The following is a 21,425-nucleotide window of genomic DNA, read 5'->3' on the forward strand; positions in this document are numbered from 1 at the left end:
TTAAATGAAACTTGGTAACTGAGCAGCTGGTTTACCTCAAAGTAGCTTCTCAGAATTCAGAATAAAACTGTCTGAGAAATCAGTACTTTTTGATTCTGCAGGTTTAATGGCCATGATTTGTCCTTGTCAGAAACAGTGAAGTTTAGGAAGCAGTTGCTAGGACTGTAGTCCTGACGTGCTACTTGATCAGCAACTACTGTGATTGCAGTTGCCTCAGAGTATGTTTTTACAATTGGCTCTGTCTTGACAGAGATGGCTCTGACGCCAGCACAAGCGATTCTACCTTTCCTTTTCTGGCTGCACTCTTCAGGTTTTCCTGTGCATGTACTGTAATAGCTGTATAGCTGTGCAGTTAATTAGATCAGGTTTTGCTGAAGAGACTACATTGATTTGGGAGTGAGAAACTGAACTAAGTATAAGGCTTCTTAAGGATAAGTGTGGACTTTACACACAAAGGCAAGTGGAAGGATTATTTCTCTTAGATGAAATCAGGAACCTTCTTGTTCTTTTCCCCCGTCCCTTAATGAGAACTACATGTAAGCTCAGTCCAGGTAGTTAAGTGAGTACGTGTGACTTTCCGTACTTGAAAAGTAAGTTTGCATCTTTGTTTTTGAACTCTGTGAGTAGGGTACTGTCAGTAATAGCTTTGTAATGCTAAATGGCAACTTGGGCCCATGGAGCTAGAGTGGGGAGTTAGGGGTTTTTTATTTGCACAATATGCCTAAGAAGTCTTTAATATTTAATAGTCTTTGTAATTTCGGTATAAAAATTAAGCATTCTCTGTTTTGTAATACCAATTGAAGTTAATCTTTTTGTTACACCTTACCCAATTAACTGAAGCTTTAAAACTTTTCAGGTGAAATGGTAACAAAGCAGCCGTTGATTAGAAGTATGAGGACTGTAAAAAGGGAAACTTTAAAACTAATTTCTGGCTGGGTGAGCAGGTCCAATGATCCTCAGATGGTAAGCAGATTCATTTCATACAAATAACTCGTAAGACAGAATTAGGAATAACTTTATATTCTGTTGCTGACTGAATCAGTTGGTCACAGAACTTGCTTCAGGAGGTCTGTAAAATATAAAGGAGAAAGTGTGATCATACAGAAGTAAGCCTGAGCTACATAGTTCAGTTAATTTTAGCAGAGAGTAATCTTGAAGGAAATTAAGGATGTTTGAGAACCCTATTGGAAGCCCTGCTGGATGGATACGGAGGGCAGGGAGTTCATGAAAGTGTAATGTATCTCAGTTTCCTTAGGAAAAGTATTTCTTGTAACTAAACAATGAACTTTGGTATAAACTGTATGCTAGAGACTGTGTTCAATAACTGCATTGTTATAACTATGGCTTACTGTTTCAATCAGGTAGCTGAAAACTTTGTTCCTCCCTTGTTGGATGCAGTTCTCATTGACTACCAGAGAAATGTTCCAGCTGCTAGAGAACCTGAAGTACTTAGTACTATGGCTATCATTGTAAACAAGTTGGGTGGACACATTACTGCTGAAATACCTCAGATATTTGATGCTGTTTTTGAGTGCACATTAAATATGATCAACAAGGTATTTGTATTTAAACTTTGGGTAAGGCATCTCCCTAGTGACTGAAGAAAAAAAAATAAAAATGGGGTTTTATAAGAGAACTAGTCTTGGCTGTTGGTGCATCCCTAAGTGAAAGATACCCTTTCCTTGCAATGAAGGGAAGGCACTAAGTAGTGAATGTAGAGTTACTGCATAGCCTTCATTTAATGGAAATTAAGGAGGGGTTCATGCCTTCTTTGTGTGAAAATATTTCCACATGTGGTGTCTTGTGGATCATCTCCCCATTTGTCTTGCAGTCACAAACTGCATTTGTGGCATTTGAAATTTCTGTTCAAATAAGCATTCCTGTTTTGGAGTCTGGCTGTCTGATTGGATGTCTTAATTTCATTGCCTTAAAAACTTCTCATGTTTAGCTCTTGATTTAAGTCATTAGTAATTTTCTGCTCTAGGGACTTAGAATGTCATGCTGTTGGAAGCAGAAGTGTACTTCAGTCAAATGTCAGTGTAGGACTAACTGCTCAGACTCAAATATTTAAAATTTATGAACATAAGTTCTGATCAGTCATTTTGAGTATTTTCTTACTAATGCAGGTCCTACGCTATAGTGTGCGATATGTGTTTGCATAATACTCGAGCACTACCAGCTGAATTGGTGCTACTTTGCAATAGGGTATAACCAGAAATTGTACCCATGTAGCAACAGAGGTGCTTAACCAGTGTTGAGCCCATCTGTTGTTTATCTGTGGACTAGAGTAGTGATTAAGGTTGTGTAGTGACAAAACATGGCTCAGCCTGTCAAGGTTATGTAACTCTAGAAGATGGTCTTACCAAGCTTTGGTGGGGAGAACTGGGGGAAAAAGTTCACTAGGAAATGTAACCTTTCCTTTGCATTATTATTATTATTATTATTTTATAATTTATAAGGTTATTTTCAACCTGAGATCTAAATGCTGTTTTATGTCAGCTGTTGACTCACTCAGCAGAAGATCTTATGATGGACTTTTAGGAAACTTCACTATTTCGCCCCCTCTCCTTCTAGGACTTTGAAGAATATCCTGAACATAGAACAAACTTCTTCCTGCTACTCCAGGCTGTAAATTCTCATTGCTTCCCAGCATTCCTGGCCATTCCACCTGCACAGTTCAAACTTGTTCTGGATTCTATTATTTGGGCTTTCAAACATACAATGAGAAATGTTGCAGATACAGGTAAATGGAAGTGTTTAATGTGCAGACTTTGCAGCATTGCGTATTTTCTGGTAGAATGTTGTCTTATTGCCTCTTTTTTCTTCAGTCAAACTTTGCATTTTAGTCACATGATTCTGTACTGCATTTGCATGAGAATAATACTGTTCTGTCTGAACTTCAAATTGTCAACCAGGTGTACATTACTGGGCTGAAATGCTTGGATGCTGTTTCAATCCTGTAGCTGTAAGAGAGCACTGTTACAGTTTCTGCTTGCTTTCTTTTCCGTGTGAGTGTTGGCGCTTTTCTGAAATGGCTGAACTGATGCAACACCTCACTGCTGCTAGAACTGGTGTTACAGTTCTACTTTTGTAGTGCTGCCTGCAGTGTTTGACGCAATGCCTTAGTAAGACAGTTGCTCAGTAACTACTTAAAAGTCCAGCAAAAAAGTTGAATAATTGGGCTGGGAGCTGAATTCATCTGGGAGTGAGCCCACGGCATAAGGAAAGGCAAACACCTTAGACTGTTACAAAAGTGGATTATGCTTCCTTTGGGCAACAGCAAGACATTTAAACTTAGCATGACATTTCATGGAGCAGCTGAGTGTATTGCTTCATTTAACAGATTCGAGTAATGAAAAAGCCCTCCAGAATGACAGTTGCAACGGAGACTAGGAGAGGCTATATAAAAGTCTTAAATTCTTAAAAACGTTGGTTTTTAAGATCTTGGGCTTAGTGCACTATCTTGACTACTGGATAAAAAAAGTTGTGAAGCCACTTAGTTTTTAGCAGGTTGTATCAGTTTGGAAGGGATGGGGATAGAAGATACCTTTCAGTTGCGTCTCACCTAGTAAAGTGACTTCAGTTTTCATGTAATTCTAAAAATTAAAACACTTTCCCTTCTTAAATTAGCAAACATTTCTTTAGGTAGAGGGTTTCTGTCGCCTTCATTAGTACCAATAAAATGATGTGATTGGTTCTTCATGCTTCTGTCCTGTAATAATACAAATAAAATCGGCATGCCATGTAAATGTGGCTATAGCCCTCTAGTGGCTACTTGAGGAAGGGCCTGAGAAAACATTGCACCTGTAATACTTGTCTTTTCCTTACCTATCAGAATTCCTTGGGATATTTGTATTGTTTTGGAAAAGGCAAAAATGTGCACAGAGGTTTTAATCCTGTTCTGTTGGTAACTTAGTTTTTTAATGCATATTTTCCAGGACTTCAGATACTTTATACTCTACTACAGAATGTTGCACAAGAAGAGACTGCTGCCCAGAGTTTCTATCAGACATACTTCTGTGATATCCTTCAGCATATTTTCTCAGTTGTAACAGACACCTCACACACGGCTGGTAAGAATGCATATATGTGAGTTGGTTGATGAAAACAATCCTCTTAAATGTCAAAATATTGTTACACATCCTGTTCTGAATAGTGACTGCAGATGTATAACTTTGATCTGTTCAGGTTTGACAATGCATGCATCAATCCTTGCATACATGTTCAACTTAGTGGAAGAGGGAAAAATAAGTACTCCATTAAACCCTGGAAATCCAGTGAACAACCAAATGTTTATTCAGGAGTATGTTGCTAATCTTCTCAAATCTGCGTTTCCTCACCTGCAAGAGTAAGTCTGCTGTGATTCTTTAATACTTTCAAGTGGGTTCTTACGTTTTGAAATACTAACTCCTGCGTTTACTGTTAGTGCCCAGGTTAAGCTGTTTGTAACAGGACTCTTCAGTTTAAACCAGGATATTCCTGCCTTCAAGGAACATCTAAGAGATTTCCTGGTCCAAATCAAGGTATGTTGGTGTGCTTTTTTGAAGAAAGGAAAAATGATTATTCAGCTGGAAGATATTGTTGGAAAGTACTTGGACATTCATTCACTGTTTGTTTAGGAGATGCAAGTTATTTTGCAGCTGTTTGTATGATACACAATTCAGAGTCATGGAAGTCATTTGACAGCGTTCTCATTACATTATAATCTATTCCAGTGTGATTTAATTTTATAAATTGGGCTTAAATGTCATCACGTGTGCTTTACACTCTGCATACAATTCGTATGTCTTAAGATGGCGGCAAAACTTACTCTAATGGGAAACAAAGTCAGTTGAGTTTTTAACCAGATTTTGTTTCAGTTCTTGGGATTGGGACATACTTTGAAACTTGCTAGAGTAATGCTATTCTTTTATTTTTCTGAAGATGCTAGAATTGAGGAAGGTTGTAGGAAAGAGTTTTCAATTATTTTTGAGACTGCAATTGTCATGTATTTCAAAATTGTAATGATACTGCTTTAATGGTGATACACTCCAAATGCTGGGTTACTACAGCATCCTATTCTGTAACACCTAGTGAAAAATGTTAAAATATTTTGCATTTCTTTGTATCAATTCTGATCTTAGGAACAGAAAGCAAAACAGGAGAGGAAAAAAAAAAGTCTGGCAGTGAATATGAAGGGAAGATGTTTTCTAAATCATTTGGTATTTTTGAAGCTTATTACTGTGGATAAAAGCATTTGACAATAAATTAAAGGTTTTATGTGAATTATACAGGAATTTGCTGGTGAAGACACATCAGACTTATTCTTGGAGGAAAGAGAAACAGCCCTTCGGCAGGCTCAAGAGGAGAAGCATAAACTTCAGATGTCTGTACCTGGCATCCTTAATCCACATGAAATTCCCGAGGAGATGTGCGATTAAAAAAAACAAAACAAAAAAACCACAAGTTTTGCAGTTTTCTTTCTGTACAGCTGCTTTGTTGTGATAGAAGAAAACAGCACTTGGATATTTGTTGACCAAAATGATGCCAATTTGTAAATTAAAATGTCACCTAGTGGCCCTTTTTCTTATGTGTTTTTTGTATAAGAAATTTTCTGTGAAATATCCTTCCATTGTTTAAGCTTTTGTTTGGTCATCTTTATTTAGATTTGCATGAAGTTGAAAATTAAGGCATTTTCAAAGTAATTACTTCATGCCCATTTTGTGGCAAAGGGGAAAACAGGCAAAACATAACTTGCAAAAGACTATATTGCAAAATAATACAATTTCCTGTAAGAGTAACAGTTTTTAATTTGGGATCATTTTCTTTCTAGTCTGTCCTACAGTCTGGGAGAAAAGTTAATGAGTAAAACAGATTGAATTAATTGTTAAGCAGAGGATTATAGTGCTGCATTTGTTTTGATCAGTTAGCAGCTTTTGGGACTGAGTGGTAAGGCTAGGCTACATGTATTTGCAAGTTGTATGGCAAGTTTGCAGCAAGATCATGTGCGTATCCCATTGTAAAGCAACTTCTAAAGAGTATGGGAACACAGTAAAGTTAGTTATTTTTACACAGTTCTTTTGGTTTTGTGTGTGTGCTGTCGCTCTGTCGACAACAGCTTTTTGTTTTCCTCAATGAGGAGTGTTGCTCATTTGTGAGCCTTCATTAACTCGAAGTGAAATGGTTAAAATATTTATCCTGTTAGAATAGGCTGCATCTTTTTAACAACTCATAAAATAATAAAAAAAACCCCTCTGGCTTTTGAAATGACTTATACTAATTTACGTTGTTTACCATGCTGTAGTGCTTAAAGAACACTACTTAAAAGCAAATAAACTTGGTTTACATTTATTTTTCCTTCTTTGGCTTATTCTTTTATTGGATTAAAATGCTGTGATCATATTTAAGATTTGTATCCTGAATGCATTCCTTGAGGTCTAGGTAACTTGCTTCTGGTTTGCCTCAGGGACTTTGGTTGTGCTTGAAGTTGATATGAACTAAGTTGGGTTCCATTTGGAAGTGCAGTAGCTGTTCTGACTTACCTCCATGAATAATTATTCCATACTACGTTACTAGAAGGTGCCAGGAGTACGGTACTCTTGTGCACGCTCTCTCTCTCTGGACTCTTTATTTCAAAGAGGTATTGCACTGTATCTTGACTATATAATTGATACTAGTACATGTTAATAACACACGTAGACAAGATCTACAGTTATTTTTCTACCTGAAGTTTTGTAGTTAAATGATTTTCACAGATTTATAAAGTATGGATATGAAAAGCAGTATGAACACTAAGATCGTATACAGTCTTGGCTTCCCCATTTTTGAAATGTCTTGTCTCTGTTTTCTAACAGTTCATGGATATTAAGCTCTCCCAAAGTTTTTCCATTTATTTGGTCTCTAATCTTAAAGATTGTTACTATGATGCAAAGTATAGCCATTCATGCAGAGCTGTAAAACAAAGTTAGACAGTTGTGGAGGTGTTGCATTTATGTAAGTTTGGATACTGTAGTTAACTTTGTGCTGTATATTCATTTTGAAATAGAAGTGCATGAGTTAGTAGTGTTGGTGTAGAATTTAGCTGTGGACAGAATGTTTCCAGTCTTAAGTATTGGCCCCTTTCTGTTCGTGCACATCTCTCAATTTGTTTTACTTAGCTGGCCCTAAAAAGCATAGCTGCTTCTGCCTGAAGGTCATTTGGCAATATAAATGTTGTGAGCTGGCAGTTGCTAATCTTTGGCGAGAAGGTTCCTCAAACCCTGTATGGCTAGGACTTAAAATACAGCCTACCAAAATTGTTAATTATTTTGATAGTTACAAAACTCATTTCATTCTCCCCTTAAAGGTCATGATCTAAGCTTTTTCATGTTTTCCCATACTGTTCATGTATAGCTTTCTGTTCCACGCTCTGAAGGTGGTATCATCTTTAATAGGTAAAATATTTGAAGTACTGTTGACAGATGCCTCCAGAATGGACATTAAATGACTTGCGACTGGGCTGAGTCGCAAGCATTCTGATTATCAAAAGCTGTGCAGAGAAATGAGAAAATCTTATTAAAATGGAAATAAATACCACCGATAGCATGATGTTAGAATGATCACATCCAGTGAGTCACAGAACTAAATACTGAATTGGTTCTGACATGCAGTGGCATTAACAGTGCACTGAAAATAGTTTGGAACACAAAAGCACCATATGCTTTTATACTTCTTGACGTATTTAAGATTCAAGTTAGTCTGAGGCTCATGGTGTGGTGTGACAAGGTATTAAGTATGACCGAAACTCTCAAACAACAAATCTGAAGTGTATTTTTAAAGTTGATTCAGAGAAGAGTTGTTTCATTATTTTGATACCTTTTGGATTATCTAGTAACAAAATTTTAATCTTGGTTTTTGCTTCCCTTTTAGATCTAAAAACTTAACTGTGGTCTTGACTTGTTATCTTAAGAATTGGTGCCTTTCACTGATCTCTGCAGATGCTATAAAAATGCAGCTTATGCAGAGTTCTAGATACCATTGAAGGATTTGACTTTGTGTGCGTATTTCTAGTGCAGTTATCCTGAATGTGGAAAAACAGTTAGAATGTAAATCTTAAAGTTCTAGTTCTAATGCACACTCTGTAAATTAAAATATATTAATAAAAAGCATGAACCATCCTATAAACATTTATAACTTGTAATTATATGTAAACCAATGTTTTGTGCATATTTCTGTACAGATTTTTCAAAAACCAATTCTATGTACTCCAGGTACATTCATAAATACAAATATTATAAGGTGTTTTCTGTGTTTACATGAACTGATTGCCTGTTAGCTGATGAAGACAACCCCAAATACTTGTTTCAGCTACCATGATGTGTTTGCTACTGTAACTGAAGCAGATTATTTTCCAAGTATTTCAGGTTAGTTTTTTTTAAACTAGAATAATTTGGTGTGTGTTAATCTGATTGGTTAAGTGAACTATTTTCCAATAAAGCTAATATTTATGCAAAAAAGCTTTAGAAATGCTCATCTCTCAAGGAAACTTTAAGAATTACTTCTGATAGCACTGGAAAGGCAGTAAGACTTCAGCTGTGGGTTTCTTAATGGATAAAAAGATAAAAGATGGTGAAAATAATGCAAATGTAGAGAGGCTGACTAAAGGAAGGAACTTGCATTAGTGCTGTACTGTGACTAGGGGCCAGTCTGTCCTCTAGTCCATTTATCATTGGATAAATGATTACTACTGGTCCAAGACTTCTAGGGTAGTGTTTGTATTTGCTGGAAGATATGTCTAGACTTTTTCCCTTTCTCCTCATTTGATAGGTTTGTCTGCAAATGTTATAGAGCAAAATTGAAATGTTGGAGATGGCTTTTTAAAAACCATGTTGTTGCAAAAAATGAGTAAAAGAACATAACTCTCCCTTCACCTGCCCTTCATGAATGCACATCTGCACTTGATTTCTTGAGACACAATTTATTTTTAGACTTCAGATGTAGGAGATCCTTGCTTCACTGTTCAAGGCTGATTATGGCCAGCAGTGTTCCCTTAGCAAAGCTTGTCCCCTCCCAGTTGAGGGATTCATTTTCAGGTAAGATTTCACATACAATGCACCTTAATTACTTAAAGCACATGAAATCACTGATTTCATATATATATATATACACACACACATACACACCTGCCCTGTGTGCTGTCATTGGTCTTTGTACATGTGTTTCTCACTACCTGTGAGTGCTTGTTTGTGATGTAAGTGGTTACACGAAAATAGAGCGCTAAGGAAAGATGGTGTTGAGGAGGAATGTTTTGGAAGTTGAGTATGAATGAGAATGACAGAAGTCAAAGATGAAAATGAGACACTCATATTTTCACTTTTTATTTACCCCTTGTAAGTTAAAAAGTGCTTTTGCCTAGGCAGTAATACATTTGATAGTTTCTTCCAAGTCTGCCACCAAAATATGTCAAATTTGTTTTTCGTGAACACCTTTTAACTAATTCTAAATATTGTCTCAGTTTTTTCTGAGTCTTGAGAAGTCTGTAGTCTTTCATTGATTCTGTAATTTCAGCAGACTTAGCAGGAAGAATTGGCCAGTTTAGGTTGGAGGGTGGGAGGAGGAGTAAAAATTGTTTTCTCTTGACGTGACCACACAAGATTAAGTGTACGTGTGCTGTAAAGAGCTGGCTGCGGCCCACTTACTACCACTTACAGTTATTTTAGCACATATATTGATAACCAGGCAGTAATGACCAGTTTTCTCTTGTGGTATCTCTTTAGCATTAGATCTAGCTTGAGCATTCTTGTATCAACTTTCATAACTGGTTTTATGATCTTCTCAAAACTTTGCAGTTAGCTCGAACTCTCCCCAGAGCTTTACCTCTAAGCAGTTTGCTTTCAGGGTTAACTTGAAATGTGCAACTGTGCAATCATAAAAGCAGAGTTTTCCAAAGGAACGTGGTAAACACATGCTTTACCTGTAAAAAGTCCAAAAAGGTCCAAATGTGCAAAAAAACCTGACTGTCCTCTCTAACATGGTTCAGTTGCTGATGGTGTTGTCGCTCGTGCTCAGAAATGTAGCTGTTGACTTGCTTTCAAGTCAAAGGGGTAAGATGACCAGTCGTCTGACAACTACTTTATAGACTGAAATAATAAAAATGAAGATTGAAACACACTGTGAGGGTTGTTATCCCAAAATGAGGTTGAGGACATGGGTATAATCCTCAGGCTATCTTGTCTGGAAAACAGAGTGGTTAGACTAGTAGCATTGAATCTCAAGCTAGTGCAGTCAAATCTCCACCAGACCTTTAAGGGTACAGAAGTACCCAAACCAAAAAACTGCAACTGAATCACTAACCACGACTGCAACTTAAAACAGGCTGTAAGATGCAGTCTGAAACCACTCTGAAGTTTGAGCTTGCCCTGTTTACCTGGCTGTACAGTGTGATTCTTGCCACACCCAACAGCTTGTAATAATGTTTATTAGAATGAAGGCTAATTTCCTACTAAAATGCTGAGTAGCCAGTTAGCTGATTTTGGAGCAAACTGTTCAACGTAGCTTGGTGGTGTAGTGAGCATTATTTATTTTTACCTGACGTTTTTGGCCTAATAGGGCTATAAATTACTTTGATACATTTTCTAATATTCAAGGTAAGTCAAACTAATCCAATTTGTCCTCACAGGGTGCTGCAATATCAAAGTCTAGTTAGATATGAACCTTGTTAAAAAAACTAAAAATGTTAATATAGCAATGAAAGGCAAGTGCTGAAATTTTCAAGTGTGTAAATTTAAACTGATTCTGTTGGCACTTCAGCCAAGTTGCACTGGTCACTTTACATGATGCAGGCAGAGACTGACTGACTTTATTGCCTAGGAAATCCTGATTTCCCCTACATTCAACCATTTCCAGCATCACTCCAAACCAGAGGTCACATATTATAGGGCTGGCAGGAATTTACTTTTTGACACTATCGTTTGTAATAGCAGAAATATATTTACTTGCTTTCCAGCTGTCACAGCTCCCATCTCCTCTTAGCATCTGCTGAAATCACTGGTAGGTTACCTTTCATTGTAAATTGTGGCAGCAGAGAAGTACGCATGCAATCCATCCGGCTATCGCTGCTACAGGAATGGGAACCTGCAGCAGAGCAGCAGAAAGTTCAAACATAAGATAATTCAGTTATCTCACATCAGACAAAACTCTGGTTAAAGTAGTTAACAGGACTGATGTAAAAAAAAATAAATGTTAAGTCTTTCACATTCCACAATTACTACTTTGAAATCAAATGACCAACCATGTTCATACAGAAAATGAAAGCTTAAAAATAGGAAGGCTAGGAGAGGCTGAAGCGTCCCAAAGAAGGACCAAAAGCAGTGACCAGTCTTGTTACCTCAACTCCTAATTCACCTCAGGGTTGCTGGTTTGGTTTTTTTTTTTCTTTCAGTGAATGATTAATTCCATCTTTAGCTTAAAACAGGACTACAGTATTAGTTCAGTTCTGGGACACGGACATTAGTTTTGGAAAATATATGTTCTCAAACTCTTAATCCAGTCCTAAGTTTGGATTTAGAATTTTGCTCAGGTCTTGCATTCATCTAAGTTACTCCTCTAGAAGAACTGTGATGGCAGTTTACCAGAGCAAATATTTCCAGATTAGGAGCACTGCAGTCAAGGGAATGAAAGAGGGCCTCCTGGGGATCAAACAACCTTGCAAGGATGGCACATGAGGAGAGAGTACAGGTCAAGAGAAGAAAAGCAATGTGTAGAAGAGTGGAAGGCTGGTGATCACTGTAACCAGGCCAGTTACAGCTCCTGATGTCTCCTACTTGGAAGCTAACATTTAATTTTCAAAAATACAATACAATTTAATCTCTAAAAAAAAAAAGATTGTGTGCAGTAAAAAGAATTTGGCTGGCAATATTCCAATCTCCACAAAAGTAGGAGTGACTCAAGGTCAGCCGTACTCTTCTGTTGTATTCATTGAACTTGGCATGTGATACCACGCTTCAAAGGGCCCCTTCCTTGTGCTGCTGCCTCTGGTGTTTGTGGCATTGCAATTGGATCAAAGAGCTGATTTGTCAAGAGAAAAAATCTTTTAAGATATATTGGCAGTTAATTTTCATTCTGTTACACAGTTCTTACAGAAAATTTTACAAGGAAGGAAGAGGGGAAAGAAAAGTGCAAATTCAAATCAGATAATGCAGATTGTGGAACTATGCTTTCTATCAAAAAATGTGGTCTTTTTCCAGACGCAGACAACTCAGTTGTGTCATCTTGCCACTGATTCATTCTGTGCTAGTGGGAATACCTCTGTGATATGATGTTAAAGGTTAAGGAAGTGAGTAAGCATCACTTCTTGGAGATACAGGATTTGTATTATTTTGATATGATAAAGTTAAGATGCTTTCTAAGCTTCTCTGTGTACAGCTCTGGCTTCCAACTCCAGTAACTTCCAACTATGATAATCATAAGAAATAAAGGGTATTCCAGCAAATGAAGACTGATAGGATTCAGAAAACAGTATGTGGCATATTGCAAAGAGAACTCATGAAAGCCATGGAAAAAAATAACATAAACAGATAATTCAAATAATCTCAGACACATAGAAGGTGAGAAAGTGAGACAGCACAACAAATGAAAAATGAGACTGTATACACACAACATAAAAGCCCTCTGATCCACCTGTGACACATCTCAAGCTTTGAATGCAGTGCTATAAAAAAAGGTGGTCAGTACCTTAAGTCAGGCGTGAGCAGAATATGGTAATTGTAATATTCTGGACTGCTCTTTTATTCTTGCATTATACAAGTTTTCAGGCCATCTGAAAGAGATCACACAACCAAAAAAGGCCTTACAGACTCCAGCACATTTGTGCCATTTTAATAACTAATCCACCACACCTATATCTATCAATAGAAAATATGTTGTTTGGAAAAGACTATGTCAGGAATGAAAACATCTTTAAGTTACATGTAACATGAAAGATTAGTGGTAAGTTTCAGGGAAGTTTAGTTTGTCATTTACTGGTAGTCCTTCTGTCTCTTGTACTGGTATCTTTTGTTATTCTCAGAAATCCTGTTTGAAAGATACTTGCATTAAGATATGATGTGTATTAAAGTGACAGAGAACTAGGAATCTATGTCTCACTAAACTCTTGAAGTTAATTTTCTGTATTAGTTTAATTCAGTAAATGGAAATTTCAGCAACGAATATTTCAGAATAGCTTTTCTTGGTATCACTAACTTGGAAAGTATTTAAAAAACAAATAGTGACAAGAAGTCTGGGTGAAAGATCATTCCAGTATATTCCCGACTCCCACATTAGTTGTAGCTGAAGGTCTGTTGAAGATAGTAAATTGTCTCAGATTTTTAAACAGCAGTGGAGGTCTTGGTTTTAGCTTAATAAAGTGATGCCTTGAGGATTGTCAGGAGAGCACTATGTGCACCTGAGTGGGAGATTACATAGACAACCACCAGTGCTATTATCAGCCTCTGTAAATATGCTTATGGAAATTAAAAAAAGACACCTGTACTTCCACAATGACATCAGACTTGGACATTTTATATTTCTTCCATTTAAGTCAGTCACTGAGAAACTCAGAACAGCTCTCATTTTTTTTTCCTAATCTGGTAATTTTGATTTATTTTACTTTCTACTAAACTATATCGCATCTGCATTGCAGCTATTAATACATTTATTTCCTTAAACCCACGTACAAATCAGTAAACTGGAAGCATTCAGAATAATACGCTAACTCGCCACTGGGTGGTACTACAGAAGCAAAAAACACTACCCGGTACTATAGCAGTGCCTACTTTGCGGAGAAAAAGCAACCAAGATGTATCACGCCATTCATATTCCAATTATACATACCTGGGAGAGGGAGCGTTTGAGTGTGGAAGATTAACAGGTGGTAAAAAAGGTTTTTTTCCTGCATGGAAAATTGCTTTCACTTGAAAATTTCTTTTCCGAGGGCTGAAATCTTGTTCAAAATTGTGCCCAAGACAGTGTTAACTGAAGTGGTAGTCATAATCAGCATAAATTATGCAAGTCGAAGTGAAGTTCTCTCGGTTTTTTTTTTTAAAAGATGGACTATGTCTTTTCATTAAAATGTGGTATTTCCAGCTATTCACAAATGCTGTACTTGCCATTAAGACATTTATTATGTAGAATAAATCACTGTCCAAAGGAGAAAAGCGCAGGGCCGAAAACTGTATGAGGTAAAAATAAATTAATTAAATTATTTGCATAAAACGCTACCGTAATACTTCAAACGTTTATTTTCAGAAGGCCGGGCTAGGAAGCACCCACATGTGCCCGTCCCCGAGCCAGCTCCAGCTCTCCTCAGCCGGGGCGCGGCGGGAAGGACATGGCCGACGACTCTTCCGTCCCGCCAACGGAAAATGCGACTACCTACCAAAAGACGAAAGACCTGAAAACCCCCTTAGACCTAGGAAGCTTCCTTGCTCGGCAGCGCGCCCGCAAGGCGCCCGCTGGAGCTCGCCGCCGTCCTCTAAGCGCTCCCTTCAGGCCGGAGGTTCCAAGGGCCCTGCGCGCCAGCTCGCCGCGCTCTAGGCGGACATGTCCAGCTCAGCCAACGTATGCAAGAATAACGAGGAGGAAGTAAGCGGGCAGCGCTCAAAGCCCCCGTCCCGCTCAGGGGAGAACCGGCCAAGTCTGCCTCAGGAAACATCCTCCGGCAGCCCGGGAAGAGGCGAGACACGGCTGCGGCTCCGGTCCAGGGTGCCCGAAGGGGCGGTTCGGCGGAGTCCTCCGGCGGCGGCCGCTCTTCCGTCCCTGTTGCGGCAGCACGTGCGCGTTACTGGAGGAGATTCCCCCCTCGCGGGAGGCGGGAAGAGGGCAGGGAAACGCGCTTCCCGCCCTACCCCGGGCGCGCGCCCAGGCGCAACCGCCGCCGCCATTTTACTTTCCCGGCCCCAACTGCCAGCCCGCCCCTTTCCTCCTCCTCCCCGCTCGCCAAGCCCGCCGCTCGGCCCGGGGTGGGAAGGCGGGGCGAAAGGAAAGAGAGGAGGGACTCGGCCACCTTCGCCTCCTGCCTGGTCGGAAACTGCCGAGCTGAGCCCGAGCGTCCTGTCCCCCCTCGCTCCCGTCCCCTCCTCCTCCTTCCCCCTCAGCAAAATGGCGGCGCGTGGAGTCACTGGGAGCCAGTGAGTGACTCCGCTTCTCCTCCCCGTCGCTACCGCCGCCGCCACAGGCTCATTTGCATTGATCAGCCGCCCCATCCCTCCCCCACTCCCCCGTATCCCAGACCGGCCCCTGCCTCTCCCACCCCCCCCTTCCCATTCCTTCCCGCCCCCTCCTTCCCCTCCCCCCCCCCCCGCCTGACCCCCGCCCCGGCCCCCATCAATCATCAATCAGCAGCACCGAGTGGATCAATCAATGGTCGGGAGGAGGCGGCGGCGGCGGCTGCTGCTGTTAATGAACAATGTGTGAGAGCTGCGCCGAGCTGCTGGAGGTGTTAAATGAGAGTAAGTGCGGCCGCCCTCCCCCGCTACCCTCCCCCCAACACTGCTCGCCCTGGGCCGGGACCCCACGTACCCTCTCTGTACGGGCTGGGTTATAACCCCGCTTCATCTGCTTTCCCACCCCTTGCCTTTCCCCGCTCGCCGCCTAGCTCGGGCCTCTTGGGCGCGGGGTTACCTCTCTCCCTCTGCGGGGTGGCCATAAAGGGAGAGCCTGCCCTGCTCTGCGGCTTCCTTCCTCCTTCCCTCCTCTCCCTGCCGGGGCCGGGCGACTCGCGGCCTGGGGAGGGTGCGCCAAGGGGCTGTCCCCGCCGGGCCTTCCGCAGAGCCCCCCCCACCACCACCCTCCCTTCCTGCCTGCCCCCTGGGTGTCTGCGTGTGGGGCCGGGTGGGGACGTGACCCTGCCGTTGGCGTGAGGAGCCCGCTCCTCGCCCCGCATCCCCGGGAAGCCGTGGCGGGGCCTAGTTAGCTCCTCGCTCGGCTGAGGAGGTGCCTGCGAGCTGCTCCGGTGGCTGCTGAGCAGCTGGAGGCCGGGTCTGGGCTGGGTGCCTTTTAAGCAGCAGACAAGGCGGCTCCGAGTGACCCTGCCTCCCCGCCTCCGCGCCCGTCCGCGGTGTGGTGTGGCGGTGGGGGAGAAGGGACGCGGCGGAGGTGGTTTTCGGGTACCTATTTTTCCGAAGCGACTACTTGGCTGTGAGGCAACCGGCGCCTAAAGGATCCTGTCTCGGCATTGCGAGGGCCGGGCTGGGGGGGGGGGGGGGGGGGGGGGAGGGGAAGGAGATCCCGGGTGTTTCGCAGTGGGGGGGAGGGGGGGGGGCGGTGATCTCTTGCTTCTTTCCGAAGTTTCCTCTTTACAGGTGTTACCAAAACAGCCGGGAAGGTCGGAGGGTTAGTACAGCAGGTACTTCCCCACTGGCACCACTGAAATCCGTTTTCATTTTGGGCACGAAATCTCTTTTATGCAGTAGGCCTTGTGTATCCTTTGGAACCTGCTCTCGGTTCTCCGTGGCGAGCAAGGTACCTTCCCTGCTTCTCAGAGGCTTGTCACTGTGCACTGCTTCATGAACAAAGACTAAAAACCATGATTTCTAGAGATGCTGAGGAATTTAATGTACTTACCAGTTGAAGTTTGTGATTAGCGGGAAGTTTAGCTATCTCAAATCTTAAACATTTTTCCTGGTTGCACACTGCGGTCTGCTAGCAGGTGTATTGTGTTCCAACAAAGTGAAGAACAGAGTGCTTCCTAGAAAAGAATTTGGGTAGAGTTTTATTTTTCTCAACTCTGGTGAGGTCCAGTTCCATGTGGTGGTTGTTCTTTCCAAAGATATGTGAGTAGATACTATGGTAGTTGAATGTTGGCCTCTCTCTTGCTGGGGAACTACGATATTCAGTGATGGCCAGCGTTTTATTTGAAAACCAGAAATGTATATGTAAAACTAACTTTCAGGAGAGCCCAGAGGCTGGAGTAAAATCCGCTTAAAGGTCAATATCAGAGGACTGTTGGGTTGTTAAAATTGTTACTAAGTTTAGCTAAGCTTGTAATTCCAATATCTTGTTTTGAATAATTGTGATGTTTACTTAATTTAGCATGTGTCTCTTTCTCAACTGGAGAGGTGGTGAATACATCAGTATTGTAAACTGAGTGCTTATTTAAATAGTAGGTTCAAAATAAGACTAAACTATCAATGGTATACTGATGACAATTGTTTATTGAAGACATAACTTCACTCGGTTTTGATGGATTGATAAATAATCATTGTTTAAACTTGATCAAGATTGGTGTGGTCAAATAGAAAAAAGTTGTAACACTAAACTTGGTATTTCAAGAAATCACCAAAATTCCCATATGAGTTTATTTTTAGAACTATTTTAAGGTAATTGGGATTTAGGCAGCTAGATGCTCCGTTTTAGATAAAGCAGTTTCTTAAATTACTTTAACATTTTTTTATAAATATAACTAGAGTATGGATAATTTGATGGCTCTGTATAACTTAAGAGGTAAACCTGCTATTTGTGAAAAGGAAAATTGGCTTTTTTAGTCATATTTATCAGGGAATTAAGCACCACTATTGCTATGTAATTAAATTCAAAAAATGCTGGTCAAATAATGTTAGGTTTGGTGTTCCATTCAGAGAAACAAGCATACTTTAAAGAAACGTAACTATTTTGTGTGTGTCTTTGGATGCTAAGTTATATATGATGGTATATTGTGTGTGCTGCTTACATTCTCACTGTATGAGAAAGAGTTATAACAGAGGTATACTTTCTTTTATAACTTGTTGTGTTCTTTGCATTTTTAAAGTAATAATTAGAGATAATGTATAAGAATAATGTTAGGCCTTGGTTTTTAAAGCACTAGAGCAAAAATGAAAAGTGGTAGTAAAGAATGAGGTCATGTCCAAAATGTGTGAGCCAGACTGACGGCAGTTTCCTTTTCTCCCTGCTGAGCATTTGGGATCACCTCTTCACTGAAACTACTGAAACAGTGTTTTGAAAGAGGTCCAGAAAACGTAATCTAGTTTGTTTTAGAAATTTCTTGCTAAACTAAACGTTTTTGCACAGAACACATACTGCCCTTTGTCTTTGTTTACCGTAATGTTTACAAGATAATTGTTTGATATCAATTGTATGACAGGTCACTTAGAAAGTGAATTGACTAACAATTCTTAAAGTATTGTTCTGAAAAAAACCTGTGGGAAGCTCTGTTTTCTTTCAGAAGTTCTGAATTTATGGATGACAGAAGGATGGAATTTAACAGTTCTGCAAACAGCCAGGCATATTTCTATTTTAAGCATATTAGTCCCAGTGTAAACTGCTACACTATTAATCCACACCCCCTAACAATGTGCAGAGCTGGAGCTTTTGCCTAGCAGTGACCTTTGTGTAGGCCCCGGGGTTATGTCTTGCTAGAGCTCATTACAAGGCTCCAGGTCCCTAGGCCTGATTCTGTAACAGGTAGTCAATGGACTTGGTTCTGTGGCACTTGTAAGGGCTGTCTGAGATCTTGTGGAATTGGAAACTTGTAGTTTGAAAAACTTATTTTTTGGCCAAAGGTCTGTGTGTATGCATTATATTTGACACAAAGCTTTATTGCTATGCTTAAGCATGAGAAGCAAGCAATGTTTTATGGATGGAAGCAGAAATGTTGGATTTTTTTTTTCCCCTCTCGCAGCATCTTTATTTTCAGCATTTGATGTAAGTATGAAACCCAGTAAATCCCCTGATCTTGAAGTTACTTCCTGAGAAATAGTAGTAGTTTCAAGACATGATTTGATTCAAGAACTCAGTAAAACACAAATTTTTGTATGAAATGCCCAGGCTTCAAAGCAGTTTTTACGCTGCAAGACAGTCTGTTATTCACTCAGAGTAAACAAGTTGTGCTTCTCGTTGATTGCTCTAGGTGTGTTAGCATCACTTACGTTTTCCCAGGCAGGGGTTTATTATGAATAAAGTCTATAAAAAGTCTGGTCTGATTTCTGAACTGATCTTCCACAACATAAACATTTTTAGTAGCCTTAAACAGGAAAAAAAAAAAAGGAAGACACAATTGTTTACTTTTTAAGATAAGGGCGCTTATTTACAAAAGATTTAGGGACAGATTTTCATGGCATTAGTTATACAAGCTCATTTAAATGTACACACTTTTAACAGGAAAAATGTGGGGAGGACATTACATGCTTTTATGTTAATTTATAGCACTATGTATCCCAAAATGAACCCTGATAGTGATACACTGTACATTCCTTGGTTTCTTTGAATGCCAGTTCTTGTCAGTCTAGAAGGGATTATAATGAGCTTCATTTGTTCTTTAGTAATATTTACATTACTGTGCTGTCCATAGGCCGTGATTAGGATAGTTCTGTTTTACTGGGCACTGCAAGGATATCCAGATAGTCTTAACCATAAAGTAAGCCAGAAAATACAGAAATGTGACATGAAACACTAATTTTTCTGTCTCAAGTCTCTTACACCACAGTCTGCACGTTGTTGTGGCACACCTGAAGCCACGGTAATAGTTTGAGCTACCTGTCGAACCATGCTGTCACTGGACGCTTACACAGGCTTCACTTGAAAGTATAGAGTACGTGATGCTCCAGTGATAAGTGTTTGCTGAGTGTAAGATTGTTGTTGTGTGCCTGGGAGTGCCTCTTTGTAGCTTGAAGTGGAAATCTAGTTCTTAGACTGGTCCTGAGTCAGCTGTGTTTGTAGTCTTGGCTGTGGCATGCCTGGTCTTGGTTGCCCAAGAGGCTTCCCTTTGGGACTGCAACTGGTGTTGGTGTATGTTGACCTAAAACTCTGTAGACGATTTTGGTTTAGGTTTGTTTTGTTCTTTTTGTTTGGTTTTTATAAAAGTAAGAAAAAGTTACAACATGGAAAAATAAGGGTTTATTATATAGCGGTAGTTGTGGGTTTAGGTAACTTTGTTAGGCCTCGGTTATTCCCTGTTCTTGGTTTCTGGGAACTATGCTGGTTTTCTTCCTGGCATTCTGCTTTACTTTCTTCAGTGATTGCCTCTTTAGTCCAGTTTTCACAGCTGCTAGGGAAAAAGAAAAACCTTATAAAATCAGTTCTAATTGATGAATAGAGGCTTCTAGGTATTTTCTGTTTTCTAATATTCTATTGCAGAAGCTTGCAGGCTGTCCCGGATGTTGTGTCAGTTCTTGGGAGAGACTAGCTGTTTTAACTGTTCTTAGATGGCTCAGGTGATGTGGAGCATAATGGGGCATTATTGGTAAGAGGATGCTTGGGCTAGAAATTTCGAGCTGCAGTTGAAGGGCCAGTACCTTGGAGAGCAGACACTGGCCTGATTTCCCTCTGCTTGCTTTGGAGGTGATGCCTTGGCTTTTGGAGGACCGACGGGTTTGTTTTCCATGGAGGGACTTGCATGGTTTCAGGAGATTGAGACTGACCCTTTCTTTTAATTTGTAGAATTTCTTTTTGCTTTTTTTTTTTTCCATATTAGACAGTAACATTTATTTCTTGGTTGTTAATACCAACTTTTAGTTTTGTGGCTTTTAATTCCTTGCTACTTCTCCGTGTCACTGCAGTTGTTTCTGTCTTCCTATGCTCAAGTAACGTTGAGTCAGAAAAGCACATCTTGCTTCCTGGAATCGTGTTCCATGGACAAGTGATGAGCAGTCTGCAGTTTGGTATTTTGGTGATCGGAAATGTTTACTGCTTGGGTCCTATTATTTCTTCTATTTTCTTCTCTCAGTATTTAGTTTCATCTGAATACTTGATCGTATTCATATTCTGTCCTGCACCTCATCTTTGTTACAACTCTTCTGTTAACTTTCAAAGTTGTTTTTTTTCTGTGCCCATGATTTTTTCCATTTTTTAGTTTCTGTTCTGCTTACTGGTATGCTCTTTCTGCTCTTCCCTCTATCCTCCACCCTGCTTAATTCTTCAGTGTTGCTTTATGTATAGTTCTGTGTTTTCAGGTTACTGTTTCCTTCAACAGGCTTCTGTAATAGATTTTTTTTTTTTCCTTTCCAGTATTCTCTTGATGACTGTTCAGGTCTGATTCAGAAAAGATGAGAAACGTCATAGTGAGAAGTTGCCTGTGGATGATGGTGGTGCTACATTGGTGTCTTGGTGCATCTAACAAGTCCTGTTCAGTCTCCCACTGTACAGAAGAGAGTTTCTTAGTGAGGGAAAGATTCTCTGCATAAAATGGCCCCACCTCCCCCCATTTTTTTTTTAACTGTAACTCATCTGTTAGTTTTACCAGCTCAGGTAGCTAGTAAGTAAGGGTGTTTGCAGGTTAAGCTATGCATTTATAGTGGTCACAATACTGGGACTGTGAAAAGTAATCTTACCCTCTTCAGGAGCAAGTGGTTGTGATGATTCCTCAATGCTGCTTATACTAATAGCACGCTGCAATTAAACATAGTTGTAGCCATTTAATTTCTGTTGTTTAAGAATATGTTGGGGTAATTTCTTTTTTTGATTTTGTGTAGCAAATGGGCAGTTTCTAGAATTTAATC

General features: G+C 40.1%; 2 protein-coding genes and 1 long non-coding RNA gene across 13 annotated transcripts in view; 2 read left to right on the forward strand and 1 right to left on the reverse strand.

Moving 5' to 3' along the window:
• The window catches only part of XPO1 (exportin 1), a 39,597-nt gene extending 33,267 nt beyond the window's left edge, over positions 1-6,330 (forward strand). For all 6 annotated transcript variants that reach the window (XM_075413543.1, XM_075413545.1, XM_075413542.1 and 3 more), the window contains 7 exons: positions 857-963; positions 1,362-1,556; positions 2,575-2,743; positions 3,939-4,073; positions 4,189-4,348; positions 4,427-4,523; positions 5,274-6,330. In XM_075413543.1, the coding sequence (XP_075269658.1) occupies positions 857-963; positions 1,362-1,556; positions 2,575-2,743; positions 3,939-4,073; positions 4,189-4,348; positions 4,427-4,523; positions 5,274-5,420 (1,010 nt within the window). In that variant the 3' untranslated portion in view covers positions 5,421-6,330. The remainder of the gene's footprint in view (positions 1-856; positions 964-1,361; positions 1,557-2,574; positions 2,744-3,938; positions 4,074-4,188; positions 4,349-4,426; positions 4,524-5,273) is intronic.
• On the reverse strand, positions 960-15,719 carry LOC142360533 (uncharacterized). Of its 2 annotated transcripts, none has more exons than XR_012763131.1 (5): positions 15,616-15,719; positions 13,828-14,751; positions 12,691-12,775; positions 10,953-11,091; positions 960-1,069 (listed from the first exon to the last, which is right to left on the reverse strand). It is a non-coding gene; the product is annotated as an uncharacterized LOC142360533 (long non-coding RNA). The 2 variants fall into 2 exon arrangements; XR_012763132.1 differs by having other exon boundaries at positions 15,514-15,719.
• Positions 14,956-21,425, forward strand: part of USP34 (ubiquitin specific peptidase 34) — a 147,518-nt gene continuing 141,048 nt past the window's right edge. For all 5 annotated transcript variants that reach the window (XM_075413537.1, XM_075413541.1, XM_075413540.1 and 2 more), the window contains exon 1: positions 14,956-15,443. In XM_075413537.1, coding sequence (XP_075269652.1) covers positions 15,401-15,443 — 43 coding nt within the window. In that variant the 5' untranslated portion in view covers positions 14,956-15,400. The remainder of the gene's footprint in view (positions 15,444-21,425) is intronic.

This window comes from Opisthocomus hoazin, chromosome 2 (genome assembly GCF_030867145.1).
Source record: "Opisthocomus hoazin isolate bOpiHoa1 chromosome 2, bOpiHoa1.hap1, whole genome shotgun sequence".
NCBI lineage: Eukaryota > Metazoa > Chordata > Aves > Opisthocomiformes > Opisthocomidae > Opisthocomus > Opisthocomus hoazin.